This window comes from Bombina bombina, chromosome 2 (assembly GCF_027579735.1).
Source record: "Bombina bombina isolate aBomBom1 chromosome 2, aBomBom1.pri, whole genome shotgun sequence".
Classification (NCBI taxonomy): Eukaryota; Metazoa; Chordata; class Amphibia; order Anura; family Bombinatoridae; genus Bombina; species Bombina bombina.
In genome coordinates this window covers 38320142-38344873 of record NC_069500.1, presented here as the reverse complement: position 1 = coordinate 38344873, position 24732 = coordinate 38320142, and the positions used below count along the sequence as shown (strand labels likewise).

The 24732-nt window shown below is 40.5% G+C and overlaps 1 protein-coding gene across 1 annotated transcript in view; it reads right to left on the bottom strand.

The window, feature by feature from the left end:
• The window catches only part of KIF24 (kinesin family member 24), a 135333-nt gene that overhangs the window by 74801 nt on the left and 35800 nt on the right, over nt 1-24732 (bottom strand). Inside the window, exons 5-9 of the mRNA XM_053701036.1 lie at nt 21694-21909; nt 17580-17667; nt 16883-17004; nt 10380-10485; nt 10208-10279 (exon numbers count right to left, since the gene is read on the bottom strand). Coding sequence (XP_053557011.1) covers nt 10208-10279; nt 10380-10485; nt 16883-17004; nt 17580-17667; nt 21694-21909 — 604 coding nt within the window. The remainder of the gene's footprint in view (nt 1-10207; nt 10280-10379; nt 10486-16882; nt 17005-17579; nt 17668-21693; nt 21910-24732) is intronic.

Genomic DNA, 24732 nt, shown 5'->3' with positions numbered 1-24732 from the left:
AATTCTATTAAGCCAATAGAATTTCAGTAGCTCTCATCCTATTGGCTGATTAGAACAGCTAATAGGATTTCAGTAGCTCTCATTGTTTTGGTTGATCGGTTCCGCACTGCCGGGATGAAGATAGAAGACGCCGCCTGGATGAAGACTTCTTGCTGCCTGAATGAGGATGGATATCCGGACTTCAGAAACTGTGAGTGGATTTTCGGGGGTTAGTGTTAGGTTTTTTTTTTTCAGGGCAATGTAAAAGAGCTGAATGCCCTATTAAGGGCAATGCCCATACAAATGCCCTTTTCAGGGCAATGGGTAGATTAGGTTTTTGTTAGAGTTAGTTTTTTTTATTTTGGGGGGTTGGTTGGGAGGTGGGTTTTACTGTTGGGGGGTCTTTGTATTTTTTTTCAAGGTAAAAGAGCTTATTTATTTAGGGCAATGCCCTACAAAAGGCCCGTTTAAGGGCTATTGATAGCTAATTGTAGGCTTTTTATTTTTATAGGGCCAGTCGATTAGGTGTAATTGTTTTTAATTTTGATAATGTATTTTTTGTAATTTTAGACTTAAATTGTTATAGTAGTGTTAGGTTTTTTTAATGTGTAAATTAGTTTTTTAATTGGTAGTTATTTTAATTGTAGTATAATAGTTATGTTAGGCTAATTGTTAGTTTAAACTTAGGTTTATATTTATTTCACAGGTAAGTTTTTATTTATTTTAAGATAGTTGTTAGGTTTAGGAGTTAATAGTTTATTTTTTGCGATGTGGGGGCTGGCGGTTTAGGGGTTAATAGGTTTATTTAGCGGCGGTGATGCGGGAGGCCAGAGGTTTAGGGGTTAATAACTTTAATTAGTGGCGGCGAGGTCGGGGAGCAGCGGAATAGGGGTTAATACCTTTTATTAGTGGTGGTGGTGGTGATGTCGGGAGCTGCAGATTAGGGGTTAATAACTTTATTTTAGGTGTCGGAGGAGTGTTGGTGTCATACTACATTTTCTACACTTATTGTGAAGATAAAGAGGCCCTGGCACTCAGCGTAGACATTAGCTACTTAGAACTAAGACATTACAATTTTAGATGGATTTTGAGGTAACTAAAAAAAAAAACTTGTCTCCAAACTATTAGACCCCAAAGTATAAAAATATTACTTATTTTAGTGTAGAGAAACTGGTATTTGAGCACACAAAGCTAGAACACATTCAGTTTGTCCATTTAATTACTGGTAGTAACAAAAATACTTCAATGGGGGGATGCTTCTGGGCGGCGGCCATGATGGCTGCTTATTTTAGAGGCTGAAGAGTCTGGCTAATATATCTGCTGCATGTCGCCTGACTACGGCACCATCTATGATCTTAATTACTATATATTAAAACTGTAGCTCCTGCTGAATCTTTTGATCTAGATTGCGACGCCAACTTCTGTCCTGAGGTACCGGAACGGTGAGGTACGCAGTGGCGGCCTAGAAGCGGGCCAGACCTCCACCTAACCCCCCCGGTAAGACGGGTATAGCAGCGTTATACGCTGTCCCTTTTCTTCCCCTCCCAAAGCAAGTTTGTCAAGCTATCTTCTGGCACCCTTAACTTCATTGTCGGTGGAACTATGGCATCCGACTGGCAAATTCTCGAGGATACAATTTGCCATATCTTTGAAGAGCACTTTCAGAGGCTGTCTCACCTAATTACTAATTGCTTCAGCACTCGACCGCAACTTTGGATAGATGATGGGGTCATTCGGCTGCCTATGCTACCCTTGAAAGCGCACTTACCAACAGAGGATTTAACTTACCCTAAACCTACAGCTCCGACAATTGCAGAACCAGTGGACTCCAAAAATGGGATTCCCTGGACATCTGAGGTGCCTATATCTGGAGCGGTGAGAAACATTGGGCATAGATCTGAGATTGGCCAGAGAGGTACTCTGAGAGGTGTGGGTCTACCCTCCGCAGATCAACCCATACCGGCTAATGCCTGCAGGCCCAGAGCCAACCAGACACGTAACAAGGCAAGGTACCGCGACATGAGGGAGAGACATTCTGACCTGAGTCGTCCATGCGTGACAGCTGACCGGCCCTCCGAGCAGACTTCCCGGCAATCTCCTCAACTTCTTAGACCGGCAGTTCACGGTACTCCCCCTTCAGTTAGTGTCTCTCACGCAAGAGGGGAGCTGCTTACTCCCTCAAAGACTGTTCATCATGATGAGAAGAGACACGCTGCTGCAGGACATAACATAACACGAGTGGGTCTGCACACAGACGGACTAATCATCATTGGCACGGTGCTGGTATGTTGGCTCTTAACTCCGGGTCACATTGCAATATTTGTTTTATCAACTCTGGTCCCGGTGGGTATAGGCTAGGTGCTGACTTACTTTAGTGATTTTATGATCACCTATAACTCTGTGGGACTTCTCCATATGAACGCTACGCTTTTCCTTCAAAGGATGTTCTCCTGAGTCTAGTATGGCATCACAGTAGGACTCTATCAAGATATGTCATATGAGAGTTCTCTAGTATACTGTGGGACAATCTGTTTTATTTTTTTATTTTTTGTATATGTTACTTGTCAGCAAGCGAGTTAAAGATAGTGGCCGTTTTAAGCACATACCATTAACTAGATAGTGCAAGTGTTAATACTACTACTGATTTGTGGATCCTTATTTTTGTCATTTACTGCCCCCATTGCTCCACTAGCTAGGAGAATCTGCCAGATAGCTTACTATGCTTACCATATTGTTTACAGCTGTATCTTCTTAAATTCCTTTTTATATTTGATAGCTACTCCTGCTTTAAGGTTCTATGTCTAGCCATGTGAGAAATTTGTACCATTCCAGGCCCCCCTGTTTTTAAATACTAAGCGATACCAGCTTTTATTTCTATTCTGCTATATATATGTGGGTGACTAATTTATTATCTAACTCAAAATTTTGTACTGACGCAGGACCTATCTGAGGTAAGTCATGGAGGGAATAGGTATGCAGTTTCTTTCAAGTCCTACAAAAGAGCCTCAAGGGGGAAATAATAAGATAATTTATCCCCACATGTAATATGCTATTCGCCCCTCTCATTTTTAGAGAAATAGCGTAATGATTCGCTAGATATTATATAAAGGATAACATTTATATCTTCAGTCTCTGGTTCATAAAACAGACATTAAGGTAACACATTGGTATGTTCTTGGACTCTAACTATGCACTGATTAGTTGTTTCTCGGCCACAAATTGTTTGCCTATTCTAATGTGTTTGTTGATGTAGTACATCTGAGGATCTAAAACTCATTGCCTTCCAGGTAACGTTACGTTTTGTCAGTATCACTGAGCCCTCTTATGCTGTGTCGCCCCATATATATATTCTAGCGGAAGTATGAGAGATCCTTATAGTTTATTATATAGGAACACTGTTTGATATCTAGTAGTTGTTAACATACAATTTAATAGTTTAGTTATCCCTTTATTCTATGCATTTTTACAATTTATCATACATAGTACTCATAAAATAGTCCCACTCAGTAACACTTGGACTAATAGTGGCCTCTAGTCTAGATCTCTTTATCCAAGCTCTTGGTCTATTCATCTGTAATTGTGGTTAATTGCTGAGCCATATTAATTTATGTTACAAATCAAAATATATGCAGCTCACAACCCCCTAGGTAGTGTCAAGCATTGTTTATATTATCAGGTCCCCTGTTAGCTTGTACCCCTATATATATTCTAGTTAGGTTGGGTTCAAATAGTTATCCAAATAAAAAATGAGGTTAGATATTTGGGATCCATAAGGGGTCTCCTTTGATCACTATATGTGTATAACTTAATGACCTACTTAGATATGTTATTTACTATGGAAAGAGTGTGTGACAATATTGTGATTCTATATGCTCTTCTGCCACCAAGAAGCTTCTCTAAAATAATATTACCCCTTGCCCTGTATCTCTTATGTAAGCCGTTTTGATACTACTACATCAAATATTCTGGGTCCAAGATTGGCCCGGTTTGTTACTTTATTCCCTTTCCCCAAACTTCCCCCACTATTTCATCAATCTAGTCTAGGAGGTCCAAAAGAGGCCCCCTTATATCTTTGGGGGAATTGTCAATTTTATTTCATAATTTTGTAATGTACCATTTATATTTGATGCATGTATCTTATGATGCAGTGTTGTCTGACTGCTATTGTACTGCAAATTTCTTATCAATAAAAATGTTAAAAAAAAAAATACTTCAATGAAATCTACGAAGACTTTTGTCTACAAATGAGATGTGACAAATAGCTTAGTAAAAAAGGGTTAAGTATAAGCTTCTAAAATCCAAAATACTGAAAATTTGCAAAAAACATAATTTATGCTTACCTGATAAATTCCTTTCTTCTGTTGTGTGATCAGTCCACGGGTCATCATTACTTCTGGGATATAACTCCTCCCCAACAGGAAATGCAAGAGGATTCACCCAGCAGAGCTGATATAGCTCCTCCCCTCTACGTCAGTCCCAGTCATTCGACCAAGAATCAACGAGAAAGGAGTAACCAAGGGTGAAGTGGTGACTGGAGTATAATTTAAAAGATATTTACCTGCCTTAAAAACAGGGCGGGCCGTGGACTGATCACACAACAGAAGAAAGGAATTTATCAGGTAAGCATAAATTATGTTTTCTTCTGTTATGTGTGATCAGTCCACGGGTCATCATTACTTCTGGGATACCAATACCAAAGCAAAAGTACACGGATGACGGGAGGGATAGGCAGGCTCATTATACAGAAGGAACCACTGCCTGAAGAACCTTTCTCCCAAAAATAGCCTCCGAAGAAGCAAAAGTGTCAAATTTGTAAAATTTGGAAAAAGTATGAAGCGAAGACCAAGTTGCAGCCTTGCAAATCTGTTCAACAGAGGCCTCATTCTTAAAGGCCCAAGTGGAAGCCACAGCTCTAGTGGAATGAGCTGTAATTCTTTCAGGAGGCTGCTGTCCAGCAGTCTCATAGGCTAAACGTATTATGTTACGAAGCCAAAAAGAGAGAGAGGTAGCAGAAGCTTTTTGACCTCTCCTCTGTCCAGAATAAACGACAAACAGGGAAGAAGTTTGACGAAACTCTTTAGTTGCCTGCAAGTAGAACTTGAGAGCACGAACTACATCCAGATTGTGTAGAAGACGTTCCTTCTTTGAAGAAGGATTTGGACACAAGGATGGAACAACAATCTCTTGATTGATATTCCTGTTAGTAACTACCTTAGGTAAGAACCCAGGTTTAGTACGCAGAACTACCTTGTCTGAGTGAAAAATCAGATAAGGAGAATCACAATGTAATGCTGATAACTCAGAGACTCTTCGAGCAGAGGAAATAGCCATTAAAAACAGAACTTTCCAAGATAACAATTTTATATCAATGGAATGAAGGGGTTCAAACGGAACACCCTGTAAAACGTTAAGAACTAAGTTTAAACTCCATGGTGGAGCAACAGCTTTAAACACAGGCTTGATCCTAGCTAAAGCCTGACAAAAGGCCTGGACGTCTGGATTTTCTGACAGACGCCTGTGTAACAAGATGGACAGAGCTGAAATCTGTCCCTTTAATGAACTAGCCGATAAACCCTTTTCTAAGCCCTCTTGTAGAAAGGACAAGATCCTAGAGATCCTAACCTTACTCCAGGAGTAACATTTGGATTCACACCAGTATAGGTATTTACGCCATATTTTATGGTAAATCTTTCTGGTAACAGGCTTCCTAGCCTGTATCAGGGTATCAATAACCGACTCAGAAAAACCACGTTTTGATAAAATCAAGCGTTCAATTTCCAAGCAGTCAGTTTCAGAGAAGTTAGATTTTGATGTTTGAACGGACCCTGTATCAGAAGGTCCTGTCTTAGAGGTAGAGACCAAGGCGGACAGGATGACATGTCCACTAGATCTGCATACCAAGTCCTGCGTGGCCATGCAGGTGCTATTAGAATCACTGATGCTCTCTCCTGTTTGATTTTGGCAATCAATCGAGGAAGCAGCGGGAAGGGTGGAAACACATAAGCCATCCTGAAGTTCCAAGGTGCTGTCAAAGCATCTATCAGAACCGCTCCCGGATCCCTGGATCTGGACCCGTAGTGAGGAAGTTTGGCGTTCTGGCGAGACGCCATGAGATCTATCTCTGGTTTGCCCCAACGTCGAAGTATTTGGGCAAAGACCTCCGGATGAAGTTCCCACTCCCCCGGATGAAAAGTCTGGCGACTCAAGAAATCCGCCTCCCAGTTCTCCACTCCCGGGATGTGGATTGCTGACAGGTGGCAAGAGTGAGACTCTGCCCATCGAATTATCTTTGATACTTCCATCATTGCTAGGGAGCTTTTTGTCCCTCCCTGATGGTTGATGTAAGCTACAGTCGTGATATTGTCCGACTGAAACCTGATGAACCCCCGAGTTGTTAATTGGGGCCAAGCCAGAAGGGCATTGAGAACTGCTCTCAATTCCAGAATGTTTATTGGAAGGAGACTCTCCTCCTGATTCCATAATCCCTGAGCCTTCAGAGAATTCCAGACAGCGCCCCAACCTAGTAGGCTGGCGTCTGTTGTTACAATTGTCCAGTCTGGCCTGCTGAATGGCATCCCCCTGGACAGGTGTGGCCGATGAAGCCACCATAGAAGAGAATTTCTGGTCTCTTGATTCAGATTCAGAGTAGGGGACAAATCTGAGTAATCCCCATTCCACTGACTTAGCATGCATAATTGCAGCGGTCTGAGGTGTAGGCGTGCAAAAGGTACTATGTCCATTGCCGCTACCATTAAGCCGATCACCTCCATGCATTGAGCTACTGACGGGTGTTGAATGGAATGAAGGACACGGCATGCATCTTGAAGTTTTGTTAACCTGTCCTCTGTCAGGTAAATCTTCATTTCTACAGAATCTATAAGAGTCCCCAAGAATGGAACTCTTGTGAGAGGAAAAAGAGAACTCTTCTTTTCGTTCACTTTCCATCCATGCGACCTTAGAAATGCCAGAACTAACTCTGTATGAGACTTGGCAGTTTGAAAGCTTGAAGCCTGTATTAGAATGTCGTCTAGATACGGAGCTACCGAAATCCCTCGCGGTCTTAGTACCGCCAGGAGGGCACCTAGAATCTTTGTGAAGATTCTTGGGGCCGTAGCCAATCCGAATGGAAGAGCTACAAACTGGTAGTGCCTGTCTAGGAAGGCAAACCGTAGATACCGGTGATGATCTTTGTGGATCGGTATGTGAAGGTAAGCATCTTTTAAATCCACTGTGGTCATGTACTGACCCTTTTGGATCATGGGCAAGATTGTCCGAATAGTTTCCATTTTGAACGATGGAACTCTTAGGAATTTGTTTAGAATCTTTAAATCTAAGATTGGTCTGAAGGTTCCCTCTTTTTTGGGAACCACAAACAGGTTTGAGTAGAACCCTTGTCCTTGTTCCGACCGCGGAACCGGATGGATCACTCCCATTAATAACAGATCTTGTACACAGCGTAGAAACGCTTCTTTCTTTATCTGGTTTGTTGACAATCTTGACAGATGAAATCTCCCTCTTGGGGGAGATAATTTGAAGTCTAGAAGGTATCCCTGAGATATGATCTCTAGCGCCCAGGGATCCTGAACATCTCTTGCCCAGGCCTGGGCGAAGAGAGAAAGTCTGCCCCCCACTAGATCCGGTCCCGGATCGGGGGCTCTCGGTTCATGCTGTCTTTGGGGCAGCAGCAGGTTTCCTGGCCTGTTTGCCCTTGTTCCAGGACTGGTTGGGCTTCCAGCCTTGCCTGTAACGAGCAACAGCTCCTTCCTGTTTTGGTGCAGTGGAGGTTGATGCTGCTCCTGTTTTGAAATTCCGAAAGGGACGAAAATTAGACTGTCTAGCCTTAGCTTTGGCTTTGTCTTGAGGTAGGGCGTGGCCCTTACCTCCTGTAATGTCAGCGATAATTTCTTTCAAACCGGGCCCAAATAAGGACTGCCCCTTGAAAGGTATATTAAGTAATTTGGACTTAGAAGTAACATCAGCTGACCAGGATTTTAGCCACAGTGCCCTACGTGCCTGTATGGCGAATCCTGAGTTCTTAGCCGTAAGTTTGGTTAAATGTACTACGGCCTCCGAAATGAATGAATTAGCTAGTTTAAGGACTCTAAGCCTGTCCATAATGTCGTCTAGCGTATATGAACTAAGGTTCTCTTCCAGAGACTCAATCCAAAATGCTGCCGCAGCCGTAATCGGCGCGATACATGCAAGGGGTTGCAAAATAAAACCTCGTTGAACAAACATTTTCTTAAGGTAACCCTCCAATTTTTTATCCATTGGATCTGAAAAGGCACAGCTATCCTCCACCGGGATAGTGGTACGCTTAGCTAGAGTAGAAACTGCTCCCTCCACCTTAGGGACCGTTTGCCATAAGTCCCGAGTGGTGGCGTCTATTGGAAACATCTTTCTAAATATTGGAGGGGGTGAGAACGGCACACCGGGTCTATCCCACTCCTTAGTAACAATTTCAGTTAATCTCTTAGGTATAGGAAAAACGTCAGTACTCGCCGGTACCGCAAAGTATTTATCCAACCTACATAGTTTCTCTGGTATTGCAACGGTGTTACAATCATTGAGAGCTGCTAAGACCTCCCCTAGTAATACACGGAGGTTCTCCAATTTAAATTTAAAATTTGAAATATCTGAATCCAATCTGTTTGGATCAGAACCGTCACCCACAGAATGAAGCTCTCCGTCCTCATGCTCTGCAAGCTGTGACGCAGTATCAGACATGGCCCTAGTATTGTCAGCGCACTCTGTTCTCACCCCAGAGTGATCACGCTTGCCTCTTAGCTCAGGTAATTTAGACAAAACTTCAGTCATAACAGTAGCCATATCTTGTAATGTTATCTGTAATGGCCGCCCAGATGTACTAGGCGCCATAATATCACGCACCTCCCGGGCGGGAGATGCAGGTACTGCCGCGTGAGGCGAGTTAGTCGGCATAACTCTCCCCTCGCAGATTGGTGAAATTTGTTCACATTGTACAGATTGACTTTTATTTAAAGTAGCATCAATACAGTTAGTACATAAATTTCTATTGGGCTCCACCTTGGCATTGGAACAAATGACACAGATATCCTCTGAGTCAGACATGTTTAACACACTAGCAATAACTTGCAACCTGGTTATAGTCTTTTTTAGCAAAAACGTACTGTGCCTCAAAGAGGTACTTAAACGATTAAAGATTAAATGACAGTTGAGATAATATACTGAGAACAGTTATAGCATCAACTTTAAAACAACACAACTTTTAGCAAAGGTTTTGTTCCCATTAGTAAGATAACATAACTAAATTTGACATAAAAATTACTGAGTAACGTCTTTATCCACAGTCAATATAAAAAATTCTCACAGCTCTGCTGAGAGAATGTACCTCCCTTCAAGAAGTTTGAAGACCCCTGAGATCTGTCAGAGATGAACCGGATCATGCAGGAAAAATAATAGCTGACTGGAAATTGTTGATGCGTAGCAAAGAGCGCCAAAAACGGCCCCTCCCTCTCACACACAGCAGTGAAGAGAAACGAAACTGTCACAATTCAAAATAAACTACTGCCAAGTGGAAAATAAAGCCCAAACATTTATTTACTCAGTACCTCAGCAGTGTAAACGATTCTACATTCCAGCAAAAACGTTTAACATGATATAATACTTATTAAAAAGATTAGTGACCTTTAACAAAGTAGTTCCGGTGAAGTACCATTCCCAGAATACTGAAGTGTATACATACATGTCATTATAACGGTATAGCAGGATTTTCTCATCAATTCCATTCAGAAAATAAAAACTGCTACATACCTCAATGCAGATTCATCTGCCCCTGTCCCCTGATCTGAAGCTTTTACCTCCCTCAGATGGCCGAGAACAGCAATATGATCTTAACTACTCCGGTTAAAATCATAGTAAAAACTCTGGTAGATTCTTCCTCAAAGTCTGCCAGAGAAGTAATAACACGCTCCGGTGCTATTATAAAATAACAAACTTTTGATTGAAGTCATAAAAACTAAGTATAATCACCATAGTCCTCTCACACATCCTATCTAGTCGTTGGGTGCAAGAGAATGACTGGGACTGACGTAGAGGGGAGGAGCTATATCAGCTCTGCTGGGTGAATCCTCTTGCATTTCCTGTTGGGGAGGAGTTATATCCCAGAAGTAATGATGACCCGTGGACTGATCACACATAACAGAAGAAATAGTAAAAACATATGACTGCAGTAGTTTCTGTTAATTACCTGAGTAAGTTTGCTTTGTCGGAAAGGAGTGTGTGCTTGTTCTTGATCCAGTGCGCGTATACACTCCTTAAGCTACAGATTAAATTAGACAATAAATAAAAGGGATATAAACATAGTAAATTACGTCAAGAGCTGATGCTTTATTATTTTTTGTGTTAATTTAGAAACTTACAGCAAGAAGACTCTGGTTTATTTCCGCTCCTTCCATTTTAGTTTGTTTGTTGGATTCTCTGGCATCAGAAGCCCTTTCACTTCCAGCCAAATCAATAAAAGACATTCTAGGAGACCATGACAGAAAACAGTTTTATTAATTTGAGATACTCAGATTCAAATACTAACTAATAAACAGAAAAACCTAGTACTGGACACAAGTGGGGTATATAAGTGTAATAATAAGATGCTCTAATTCTTTAGACCATTTGTTTAACTACTATAGGTCCCACATCAATCCAAGGCATTATATGGAGAGAATCTGGTTTCGATGTATGTATACAAATTGCAATGGGCTCACCTTCTGTATTTTGCTAAGCAGCTCAATTTTAACTTAACTGAAGGCTTTAGACACACAGAAAGATCTAAGCATTTCGGTTGAATGTAGTAAGAAGAACAAATTTACTCCTTCTCTTGGTATCTTTATATAGCCACCAATTTAGCAAGTGCTACTAAGGTACTGAACCAAAAATTGCCCAGCTCCTAAGCTTCCTGCTTTTTCAAATAAAGATACCAAAAGAACGAAGTAAAATTGATAATAGAAGAAAATCAGAAAGTTGCTTAAAATTGCTGCTCTGTCTGAATCATGAAAAAAAAAATTGGGGTTTGATATCCCTTTAAGCTTTTACAGTCCCTTTAAAAAAACATTACATAGCACTTACTCTTAAAGGGATAGAAAAGTCAAAAACATAAATTATACTTACCTGATAATTTTCTTTTCTTCAGATGGAGAGTCTCCACAGCTGCATTCATTACTTTTGGGAAATAAGAACCTGGCCACCAGGAGGATGCAAAGACACCCCAGCCAAAGGCTTAAATAACTCCCCCACTTCCCTCATCCCCCAGTCATTCTGCAGAGGAACAAAAACAGTAGAAGAAATATCAAGGTGAAAAGGTGCCAGAAGAATAAAAATACAGATGCCCCACATAAAAATGCAGGTGGGGAGCTGTGGACTTTTTCCATCTGAAGAAAAGAAAATTATCAGGTAAGCATAATTTATGTTTTTCTTCATAAAGCTGCATTCATTACTTTTGGGAAAACGATACCCAAGCTATAGAGGACACTGAATGCCAAGACGGGAGGGTACAAGAGGCGGCCCATTCTGAGGGCACCAGGCCTGAAACCACTACCCAACAAAACCCTGCTTTGTCCGAAGCAGAGAACATTGAAATGAAAAGGCCCCAAGGACACTGACCCGCAGATAGTCCGGAAGCCTAGCTAGAGACCGCAAATCAGACTCAACTGAGCCAACAGTCCTCCAGGAGACACCGTCGCCCAGCAGTCGGCCCCCAATTGCACTCCCCTTACTAGCGAAGGGAACACTAGCCCAAAACTTACAAAGGGACAGGGCAAGAAAAAAAACAAAGGAAATCGAAAGGACACCACAAAATTCCATAAACGAAAGACCCCCAGAACGAGCCCATCTCATAAAGACCCAAATGGGTCCAAGACAAATAAGGGGAGGCAACGCCCAGACCAACAATAACACAAGGTCTAGGACCGTCATTCGAACAGCGATTTTTACTCTCAACGTCGAGTGGAAGCACCAAAACGACAACTGAAGACTTATCCTCAAGTCGTCAGAACTTAGAATACTGAAGTATTCAACACAAATACGTGTAGCAGATCCAGACGTCATCAGGACAACCCAGATAGAAATACTTACTAAGAAGTAAAATGCGGCTAAACAAGATATCGGATTGTAAAACTCCAAGACAGAGGGCACCCTTAAGGCAATCCCAGCCGCCAGACCGACACATAGGTCTCAAAAAGGGAGAAGTAAAGAACCTCAACTAGGCCCATGACACCCTCGATGAACAACAATCTCAGGACCTACTCCCAGCCGGGCAAGCCCAAGCGTCAGTAAATCCAAAAACAAGGGAACAGAAGAACCTCGACACCTTCTCACAAAAGAGCGGAAAAAATGGCTTCAGCCATTCCACAGAGCTCGGGAACCCCCCCGCGAAACGCCATAAAGACAGTCGACAAGGCCGAAGACCCAGAAGAGTCTAGCAAGGGCCCATCTCGACGTGGAGCCAGCAAGACTCCAGATAGAACAGAACAACCCAGAGAGCAAGCCTCTCTCCAAATAGGTTAAACCCTCTGTTCTATCCCCTGAATCTAGGAAAAAAGACCTAAAACAAGCCCTCCATAGGAGAACAAGCCCCCCCCCCCCAAGAAAAAGGAGGCCATTAGAGACAGAGCACCTGCCCCTGAGACACCAGGTCACCGGCTGAATAAGAGAGCACTCTCCAAAACAGATGAACCTGGAAGGAATCTCTTAAAACTTAGAGCACAGACAGGGTGCATTAGCTGCAGCGGTTACCCTATAACTCTTTGCCTTCAGAACCGCGGAGCCATCAGGTTACTTCAGCAAACTATACAAGGGAAACCGTTAATTGAGCGTAGGCAAAGCCAATGAGCAGCAGCCTCAGGATATCTGGCCAACCGTGACCAGATCTACTAGCCAGACCAAAAGGTCATAGCCCAAATTCCCAGAACAAGAGAACCCCAAACCCGCCCTAGATTCTGAAAAGACCGGTAACAACCTGCAACAGAATCCACAAGGGAAAACGCTGAGCAAAAGCCTCAGCAACCGGAAGAACCATGGCGGTGACAGGTTCGAGTCAATTGTGTAAAACAAACAATATCCCAGAAATTTAAACACCCTGTCTGATATAGACCCACAGGGAGATATTAATGTAATATCCAGGAGAACCCAGAGAACAAGAACACCTCGCAAGTCCCGACCCAAGGAAGAGACCCCCATGCCAAAGTCCAACGCTCCAAAAGGAGCTAAGGCATCTCTAACCAAGACGCTAGAGCCCATAGGCGTTCGACTGCCACAAGACTTCCAAAGCAAGGGAATACCACGAGGACAAAGTCACTCGATCAAAAGCTAGTCTCCACTTCACCATAAGAGACAGAGGAGTACCTGAAACCAAGGATGAGGAGCATCCCCCAATCCGGGAAAAATCTTATGCAGAGTCCAAAAGAACTCTCTCGAAGGGAACATCAGGTACCCAAGGAGACCCAACTCACATGGAGGAACGGACAAAATCCAAAGGGTCTCAAAGAAGAGAGCAACCATCTCCCGAAGGGAAACCCAGAGCCCCATAAGGAGACCTAACCCACATAGATAAGTCTAAAGGTCTCACTGACAAGAGAACCACAGAAGGAACCTGTCCAACAGGACAATTTCTAGACCCTCCGAAAGGCCAAACCGCCTGAAACCAGCAGTAAGGAGGCACTAAACCCCCAATCCTCCCACGTGAGGAAGAATACTCTAGGTCCCGAGAGAATCGGAAGCAAAAGAAGTGACGCAGCGGAACACCACTGACCTAGTCAACCAGCTTGAAGGCTCAATAAGGACTGAAACAATCCTTCCAGCCTCACGGACCCATGAGTCCTTGTTAGAATGCTTAGCTGAAACTTGTAAAATAAAAACAAGAAACCAAATAATTAAGTAAGCACTCGGCACCTCGACCGGACCAGCCAGGCAGAACAGGCGCCATGTGTCTGATGAGGCCACGAGACAGAAGATCTGAACCCAAGCAGGACCAGCCTGCAACAGGGCCATAACTGTAAAGCCGCCTAAATCCTCCCTCAGAGGGGAAGAGAAAAACAGACAAAAAATAGGACTAACATGTCCCTTAATAACTTCCGCAGAAGTAAACAGCGAGAATCGATTCCAGAGAAAGTTCCCGAAGGAAACATCTAATCAAAATAAGTCATTCTAAATCGGATAATGAAATATAAGGCAGCCCATAGGCAAACGCCTAAGAAGAAACAGGCATACCCGCAGGACCAGTCAAACGGAACCCTAATCTTCCAACAAAAACTGGGAAGGAACAACCGACAATCAGGAGATTACGCCATCCCCACATGTCTAATGAGGTGAACCATTCGAAGTAGAATACTGTGGATGCCCGTATCCGTTAAGGATAGGATCCTCTAATAACTCAAAAATGTGCGAGTAAAACGTAAAGTATTCTGTAACGAAAGGCACAACACTCAGGGACAGCTACACACACAGGGAACTGTATAGGCCCACCCACGCCGGGAGACCCGGGACAATCGGGCACGAGCACAAACGCAAATAAACGTCTGAGCTTTGCAGACGCACAACTGGCAAAAATATATGAAAGCGAAAAACAAGCTGCAACCTCCGGGGGGGGGGGGGGATGGGGGGGAAACAAGCCGCCCTGCAAGGAGGGATAAACATAATCTGGGTTACCTGCATGTGTAATAGTAGGGAACTTGCCTCTCGGAGGACAGAACCCCCAGAGCCCGAGGAACAAGGCGCTCTAATACGGCATATCGAACATAACTGATTGACCTATGTCAACGGGGCCAATTCGCATTCTTTACAAGTCGAAGAATCTGAAATTTGAACAGTCTCAGCATCAGAATCCTCAATAAATGGATAGAGAATATAATAGGTGCCGTTTAGATTTTTCTTTAGTCCATGACATCCACAATGGCTGGGGCACTCACCACCTCTTAGAACCACACAGTCAGGAATGCGGAAATGGAAGACCAGAACGTAAACACGTCCAGTCACAAGGTGAACCGTACAGTCCAAAAACAAAAAGCGCGCCCAACCATAGGTCGCGTCACTTCCAAAGGCCGCTCTATGTTCTAAGCTAAGAGCCCAGTTAACACTACATGTAAGCAGGTTGAATCACATAACAAACATGATAAAAAAAAAACCCTGTTCAATAATCCCCCTCAGGAGAGATATTAACCCTCGATTCCAAGAACCAAAGGAGCCTCACTGAGACCCTATATTTTATACTTAATAAATCCCGCAGGATAGTACCTTACAGGAAACAAATAAGATACAGTACATTCTGATGAAGTAACATGGAACGATCTTACCGGAATCTAAGCCGTGGAACAGGAACACGGCCCTTCAAGTGTGACAAATAGTAGCAGCGCCTCCGTCATGGACTTGAGAGAAGAAAGCAGGCAGCAAAGCGAAGTTCGACAACGCCGATTGCTTGTGGAGCTGTTAATACGAGTCGGGATGGTTTCGCAGAAAGACTCTCCCTGCATCTCCGGACTCTAACTTTTATCCAGGCTCTCACTGAGAGGCTGACAGGATTACTTAAAACTCCCGTCCCATGTCGAAGGGTACTATCCTCCATAAGAGACAAAACAAACTTCTGACACTTCTCTGCCAACCTCCTGGGACGAAAGGCAAAGAATGACTGGGGGATGAGGGGAGTGGGAGGAGTATTTAAGCCTTTGGCTGGGGTGTCTTTGTCTCCTCCTGTTGGCTAGCTGTGGACTCTTTCCATTTATGAAGAAAAATTTAAATGTGCATAGGTGCATTACAATTTCAAATAAGAATTTTTGCATTATACTTCCATTAGCAAAAATGCTTCTAGTAAAAGGTTATTACTGTTTTTCTGTGGCATATGCACATATGCTGTGAGGGCCCATTAACCAGTATTTAAACACCATGACTGCATAGATAGACATAATTTGTGTCATACAAGTCACTGTAGACTCTTTGAGAAGGTGTGGTGTATGAATACTGGTGCACAGGCCTTCATAGGATAGGTGCATATGCCACAGAAAACAGACAGACAATCACAGACAAGTATACGTATACCCTGTGAGCTTGTGCACATGTTCAGAAAGATCTTGTTCCCCAGAAAGTGTGTATATAAAAAAAGACTGTGCACAATTTGATAATGGAAATAAATTGAAAAGTGTCTTAAAACTGATTCTTTATATGAATCATAAAAGTTTAATTTTGACTTGAGTGTCCCTTTAACTTTGACTTTACTGTCTCTTTTTAAAAGCCATTTCTGTAATTCATTAAACTTTACAATCACTTTAAGAAAACAGACTGAGACTACCTCAATGACTGTTTCTGGTGGTTATCATTATAGATCATTACAGGCCTACTCATCAAATGTTTTCTCTCTCACATCATTTGAAAGGAAGAGCCTTATGAAGTATTCAAGACTTTCTGGTCCTAGACGTGATTTATTAAATTCTGTTCATAGTCCCAATAGGGAAGGGAAGGTTTTGTCCACTTCTTGAATTGAAAACAGTTGATAACAATTAACCGATTTGTACAGTAAACAAAATAATGCATGCCGTTCTGAAAATTTTTAATTTCCAAGGTTTCTATGGCCTTTAAATATCAGTTAAGTTAATTTATGGTACAGCACTTTTTAACTTCATGAATAAAGTGCTATATCCATACATTAGCCATATATCAAAGTCACAGCTATGAATGATTACATATCAGAATCAGAGTAACAGAATTCTTTAAGGGTTAAACCTTACTGTAATTTTGATTAATGTAGTATGTATAAGCCTTTAGTTATCACAGAGGGATATACAGCAGTGTGTTACAACCTACTCTAGCAGCATTTGGTATAAAAAGTGAACAATCTTTGTTCTCATTTAGGTTAACCAAGTAATATCCAGAGTTCTGATCTCACCTCCCAAGCTTCCTTCTAGCGGCATCTTTTATCTGGATCTGAATGATGGCATGGGACCGAGAGGAGTCGGAGTTTACTCCTGTGGCTCCTGTGCTGCGCTCTCTGCTACCTTTCTGAATCATCTACACAAAGATACGTACAAGGTAGGGCCCATTTACAGTATGCAATGTGGGGTAAAACAATAACATACATTGTACCAACTCTTTACAATAAATAGTGCAACAACACATGAAAGGCGGCAAAGACATAAGTCACAAAAAGCATTGACATTTAACTTCCAATCATTTTTTCTATTTTATAAGAAAGGCTGTGCAAATTAAGCCCTACACTCGGTCATGTAGATGTAAAGTGTGTCACGTCAGCAAAAGAGGACGTACAATATTGACAATATTTAATAAAATTGTCGGCCATATTACTCTTTAATGGTATATACTAGCGATTTTACTAGAAATAATGTAATTTTAACATTAGCATAAGCTAATTACTCCCTGGTTTAAATATAAAACTAGTGTGTCACACTGTCCCTAGGAGTCATAACCCTCCTCTAAACATAATCATGTATGACAAAATCCAGTCTATTGGATAGTAAAATACTGCACAGCAAGTAACGATACATTAGGTCATTTACAGTAAAGGCTATGTGTACATTTATATATTGAAACAAACAGATTAGTGCAAAAGGATGGTGCATACAAACCTCTAGCAGTAAATCCACACCACTGACTTGAACTTCACGCAGGCCAACAATTTGTACTACGTGTTTACCATCTTCTCTTGCAAAAAGCCTGAGTAAATATCAAGAGATGAAATTAGTTCTTTTTTTCTCATTTATAGAAAGATTTTGCCTGAAATGGTACATTTATCAAAAATAGGTATTGCAATGTTACGGATAAACCCCGCTGGATTTTCTCAAAACCAAAGAAAATAAAATGTGTGTTTTTTTTTTTTTAAATAGAAATGTGTTTGTTATTTCTGGATTGTCACAGGATACAAAAATGTAAAACTATAAACGTTTTTGACAGCAATTCTCTTTTTGAATTTTTTTTTTTTTTAATTGGTTCAAAACAAAAAATTTTTTGAAGAGTTTGACAATTAATGTATTGCTTTTTTTTGGCCTTCAATCCCAATAATATTACAAACCTATCTTAATTGTGATCTTACCCATGGTCTATAAATACTGTCTGTAAATGTATTTGTCACACAGTTTTCTCAGTTATTTCCCCATGATATAACTTTAATAGGGATATTAAACCCAAATTTGTTCTTTCGTGATTCAGATAGAATTTACACCTATTATCAATTTTCTTTGTTCTATTGGTATCTTAATTTGAAAAAGTAGAAACGTAAGTTTAGGAGCTGGCCCATTTTTGGTTCAGGACACTGGCTAGCCACCAATAAAGCAAGCCCAATCCATGTTCTGAACCAAAAATGGGCTGGCTCTTAAGCTTATATTACTACTTTTTCAAATAAAGATACCAAAGAGAAGGAATAAAAATTTATAATATGAGTAAATTAGAAAGTTGCATGCTCTATCGGAATCATGAAAGTTTCATTTTAACTTTTGTGTCCCTTTAAAGTTTTACAATTTGCTTAACAGTAGTATTTACTTTTTTTTTTTTTTTTTTACTCCAAGGACGGCCCTTTCAGTGCTGCACTTTTTATACCTGCTGAGTCACAGGAATACCCCTGAAATATTCATGAGCCAGAGAACAATCACAGGGCATGCTCTTGCTTTACAGATCTGCTGCTCTCAAAAAATGTCTGTCGCTTCTTCTTAGAGACGGCCTATAAAGTAGGAGCACGTAATGTAAATTGATGGTTAGCATTATGGCATCTGATTGGAAGTATTGATGATCAGCATTATGGCATCTGATTGGAAGTAAAGTATTGATGGTCAGCATTATGGCATCTGATTGGAAGTAAAGTATTGATGGCCAGCATTATGGCATCTGATTGGAAGTAAAGTATTGATGGTCAGCATTTTGGCATCGGATTGGAAGTAAAGTATTGATGGTCAGCATTATAGCATCAGATTGGAAGTATTGATGGTCAGCATTATGGCATCTGATTAAGAGTAAAGTATTGATGGTCAGCATTATGACATCTGATTAAGAGTAAAGTATTGATGGCCAGCATTATGGCAAGTGATTGGAAGTAAAAGTATTGATGGCCAGCATGATGGCAACTGATTGGAAGTATTGATGGTCAGCATTATGGCATCTGATTGGAAGCAAATTATTGATGGTCAGCATTATGGCATCTGATTAGAAGTAAAGTATTGATGGGCAACATTATGGCATCTGATTGGAAGTAAAGTATTGATGGTCAGCATTATGGCATCTGATTGGAAGTATTGATGGTCAGCATTATGGCAACTGATTAGAAGTAAAGTATTGATGGTCAGCATTATGGCATCTGATTGGAAGTATTGATGGTCAGCATTATGGCAACTGATTGGAAGTATTGATGGTCAGCATTATGGCATCTGATTGGAAGCAAATTATTGATGGTCAGCATTATGGCATCCAATTAGAAGTAAAGTATTGATGGCCAGCATTATGGCATTTGATTGGAAGTAAAGTATTGATGGTCAGCATTATGGCACCTGATTGGAAGTAAAGTATTGCTGGTCAGCATTATGGCACCTGATTGGAAGTAAAGTATTGATGGTCAGCATTATGGCATCTGATTGAAAGTAAAGTATTGATGGTCAGCATTATGGCAACTGATTGGAAGTAAAGTATTGATGGTCAGCATTATGGCACCTGATTGGAAGTAAAGCATTGATGGTCAGTATTATGGCATCTGATTGGAAGTAAAGTATTGATGGTCAGCATTATGGCATCTGATTGAAAGTAAATTATTGATGGCCAGCATTATGGCAACTGATTGGAAGTAAATTATTGATGGCCAGCATTATGGCACCTGATTGGAAGCATTGATGGTCAGCATTATGGCACCTGATTGGAAGTAAAGTATTGATGGTCAGCATTATGGCATCTGATTGAAAGTAAATTATTGATGGCCAGCATTATGGCAACTGATTGGAAGTAAATTATTGATGGCCAGCATTATGGCACCTGATTGGAAGTAAATTATTGATGGCCAGCATTATGGCACCTGATTGGAAGCATTGATGGTCAGCATTATGGCACCTGATTGGAAGTAAAGTATTGATGGTCAGCATTATGGCATCTGATTGAAAGTAAATTATTGATGGCCAGCATTATGGCAACTGATTGGAAGTAAATTATTGATGGCCAGCATTATGGCACCTGATTGGAAGCATTGATGGTCAGCATTATGGCACCTGATTGGAAGTAAATTATTGATGGCCAGCATTATGGCAACTGATTGGAAGTAAATTATTGATGGCCAGCATTATGGCAACTGATTGGAATTAACTTAGTATGAAAGTAGCAGCAGAAACAAAAACACACAAAACATATTGTGGGCAGTAGATTAAAAACGGTAATGAATCTAGAGCCTTTTTTGGCAGATAAAATGTACTTGTATGGAACATGACATAAGTGTAGTACTGCAGAGTAATTTCGACCGCTGTGCTGAGCCGTTTAGCAGTTTTTAGACGCTGCTCACATTTAAGCCCTACTCTAGGCCATTTTTCAATGAGAAACCCACACGTTATATATATTTTTTTCTGTAGACCCAGCACATTCAAACTATACTATTATTTTATGAAAATATCACGACATGTAAGAAGTGTGTGAAAAATGCATTTTTAATTAAACATCTTAATAAACATGGTTATAAACAATAATTTGTTTGCGTGTTTTTCCCTAAACTTTACTTTGATCTGCACATAGGGGCTCCCATGACATTTATTAATGCCAGGTGATCAGTTATCAGAGCGTTCACCTGGCTATTAAAATTTATATAGGGACTTATTAGAGGCTAAGGGTCTTTAAAAACAAGGGATCTTCTAGGTCTTCTTGATGGCCTGTTATAAGGGCATTTATATGTTAAATGTACTATTAAAAACCACACCATTTGAAAGAGTCATTGCATTTCAATTAGTGGGTCTTGGGGGTTTCTAGATCTTAAGGAAGCTTAAACTGAGGGATTATCAAGTTTAAAGATTTTCTAGCTACCATATAAAATTACTATAAATGACAGGGGCACTTTAATGAATTTTTTTTTTAAAAAAAAAAAAAAAAAAAAAGACGCTGCATTTCTAAAAGATTTACCAGTTAGAGATGGTAAAAATTGCGCCTGCATCCCCTACGTTCTTTAGCTGAGCGATGACAAATCCGGCTTCATCCAATCATTGCATGTGGGGCACACAAAGATTTGTTGACGCCGGATTAGTCATTGCCCAGCTAAAAAAAGTAGGAGATGCGGGCAGAGGAACAGTGTAATGTTTTATATCTCTAAATGGTAAATGTTTTAGAAATGTAGTTTCTTTATAAAAAAAAAAGTGCCCCTGTTTTTTATAGTAATTTATATGGTAGCCAGAAAATCTTTAAACTTGACAAACATTTTATACACTGCTCTCCTTTCTTGGAAGCCCTACACCACTAGGGATGTAGTGTAACTGACAGGGGGGGGGGGTCTGATTAGCTAAAACATTTTGAGGATGACAACCATGTGTAGTCATTCACATATAAAGGGTTAAACCCAAAACAGTGCCTTTTGTTATGAACAAGTATGGCCTTGTCTTGTCAACACCTCTCTGCAATGTCACCTAGAGAAAGAACACAGGAAATTTACCTACATTTATATCTGATCTCTTACTGAAAACTGCACGGCTGTATAAAATTCAATCTAGCAATAAAAAGTAAAGTGAAGTTTACCTCTTTCGTCCGTTGAGCAAATCATACAGTTGTCCACAGTAGATTTCATAAAAACTGATCAAAACAAAATGATCTTTCCTGGAAGGCACAGACTCCAGCTGCTGGAATATGTCTTTCGCGGCGAGCGCATACAGCCCTGGATTTTTCTGAGTACCAATCATAGTATATGTTTTTCCAGCTCCTGTTTGTCCATAAGCAAAGCATGTGGCATTTCCACTGCAATAAATAAATGTGTTAAAGCCCAAATGCGTATGTATATTAGTGAAATTAAATACATCGCTAAACAAATTCGTACACTTCAGATGTCATTTCCTGTCATTATTTGATAAGAAAACAGATCAATGTTTTTTTCTTTCGTGTAATGAGCTAGTGACGTATGGGATATACATTCCTACCAGGAGGGGCAAAGTTTCCCAAACCTCAAAATGCCTATAAATACACCCCTCACCACACCCACAATTCAGTTTTACAAACTTTGCATCCTATGGAGGTGGTGAAGTAAGTTTGTGCTATTGAATGCAATGGTTTTCCTCATGGGGGATCTATTTCATAGGTTCTCTGTTATCGGTCGTAGAGATTCATCTCCTACCTCCCTTTTCAGATTGACGATATACTCTCATATTCCATTACCTCTACTTATAACTGTTTCAGTACTGGTTTGGCTATCTGCTATATGTGGATGGGTGTCTTTTGGTAAGTATGTTTTCATTACTTAAGACACTCTCAGCTATGGCTTAGCACTTTATGTATTAATATAAAGTTCTAAATATATGTATTGTACTTATATTTGCCATGAGTCAGGTTTCAGTATATTTCCTTTTGCAGACTGTCACTGTCAGTTTCATATCTGGGAAATGTTTTTTTAAGAAGAAAAAAAAAAAAAATTCTTACCTGGGGTTTAGACTTTTTCAATTGACTGCCTTTTAAATTCGCGGGCAGAATTAGGCTTGTGAGGGCGCAAAATGCCAAAGTTTATTTCGTCATTCTTGGCGCAAGATTTTTTGGCGCGAAATTACGTTCGTTGACGCAAATTCGTCATTTCCGGCGTCTTAGTTGACGCCAAGTCCTTCACAAGGTTGCGCCATCCGTGACGCGAGTGTTTCATTCCAAACGTTTTTGGCGCCAAAAAATATTTTTTCTGTTTTTTGTGCGTCATACTTGGCGCCAAATATTTTCTTTATTTAAGACCCCATTTCTATATGCCTCTTGCCTTTTTTCTCTATCAGAGGGCTATGCTGTTTGCATTTTTTCCCCATTCCTGAAACTGCCATATAAGGAAATTGATCATTTTGCTTTATATGTTGTTTTTTTCCCTTACATTTGCAAGATGTCTCAATCTGATCCTGTCTTCAGAAGTCTCTGTTGGAACCCTGCTGCCTGATAACAGTTCTACCAAAGCTAAGTGCATTTGTTGTAAACTTGTGGAGTTATATCTCCAGCTGTGGTTTGTAATAGTTGCCATGATAAACTTTTACATGCAGAGAATGTTTCCATCAGTAGTAGTTCATTGCCTGTTGCTGTTCCTTCAACATCTAATGCACAAGATATACCTGTAAATTTAAAAGAATTTATTTCTGATTCTATTCAGAAGGCTTTGTCTGCAATCCCGCCTTCTAATAAACGTAAAAGGTCTTTTAAAACTTCTCATAAAGCTGATGAAATTTCAAATGACCGGCAACATGCTGATTTATCCTTCTCTGATGGGGATCTATCTGATTCAGAAGATCCTGTCTCAGATATTGACACTGACAAATCTTCTTATTTATTTAAAATGGAGTATATTCGTTAAAAGAAGTGTTGATTACATTGGATATAGAGGAAACTAGTCCTCTTGATATTAAAACTAGTAAACGTTTAAATTCTGTTTATATAGCTCCTGTGGTTATTCCAGAGGTTTTTCCAGTTCCTGATGCTATTTCTGATATGATTTCTAAGGAATGGAATAGGCCTGGTACTTATTTTATTCCTTCTTCAATGTTTAAAAAATGTATCCTTTGCCAGCAGTTTCTTTAGAGTTTTGGGAAAAGATCCCCAAAGTTGATGGGGCTCTCTCTACTCTTGCTAAACGTACTACTATTCCTACGGAAGATAGTACTTCTTTTAAAGATCCTTTAGATAGGAAACTTGAATCTTATCTAAGGAAAGCTTATTTATATTAAGGTCATCTTCTCAGGCCTGCAATTTCTTTGGCTGATGTTGCAGCTGCATCAACTTTTTGGTTGGAACATTTAGCGCAACAAGAATTGGATTCTGATTTGTCTAGCATTGTTCGCTTGCTTCAACATGCTAATCATTTTATTTGTGATGCCATTTTTGATATCATCAAAATTGATGTTAAATCTATGTCTTTAGCTATTTTAGCTAGAAGAGCTTTGTGGCTTAAATCTTGGAATGCTGACATGACTTCTAAGTCCAGATTGCTATCTCTTTCTTTCCAAGGTAATAAGTTATTTTGTTCTCAGTTGGATTCAATAATTTCAACTGTCACTAGGGGGGAAGGGAGTTTTTTTGCCTCAGGAAAAAAGACCTAAGGGTAAATTTAAGGCTTCTAACCGTTTTCATTCCTTTTGACAAAATAAGGAACAGAAACCTAATCCTTCCCCCAAGGAATCTGTTTCCAATTGGAAGCCTTCCTCAAATTGGAATAAATCCAAGCCATTTAAGAGATCAAAGCCAGCCCCCAAATCCGCATGAAGGTGCGGCCCTCATTCCAGCTCAGCTGGTAGGGGGCAGATTAAGATTTTTCAAAGATGTTTGGATCAATTTGGTCGAAAATCAATGGATTCAGAGTATTGTTTCTCAGGGGTACAGAATAGGATTCAGAGTAAGACCGCCTGTGAGATTTTTTCTCTCACGCATTCCAGCAAACCCAGTAAAGGCGCAGGCTTTCCTGAAGTGTGTTTCAGACCTGGAGTTATCAGGGGTAATCATGCCAGTTCCGTTTCAGAAACAGGGTCTGGGGTTTTATTATATAAAGATAAAATGGCGACTAATTAAAAAAAAAAAAAACTGCGAAAGGCAGTTAAAAGAGCTTTGGCA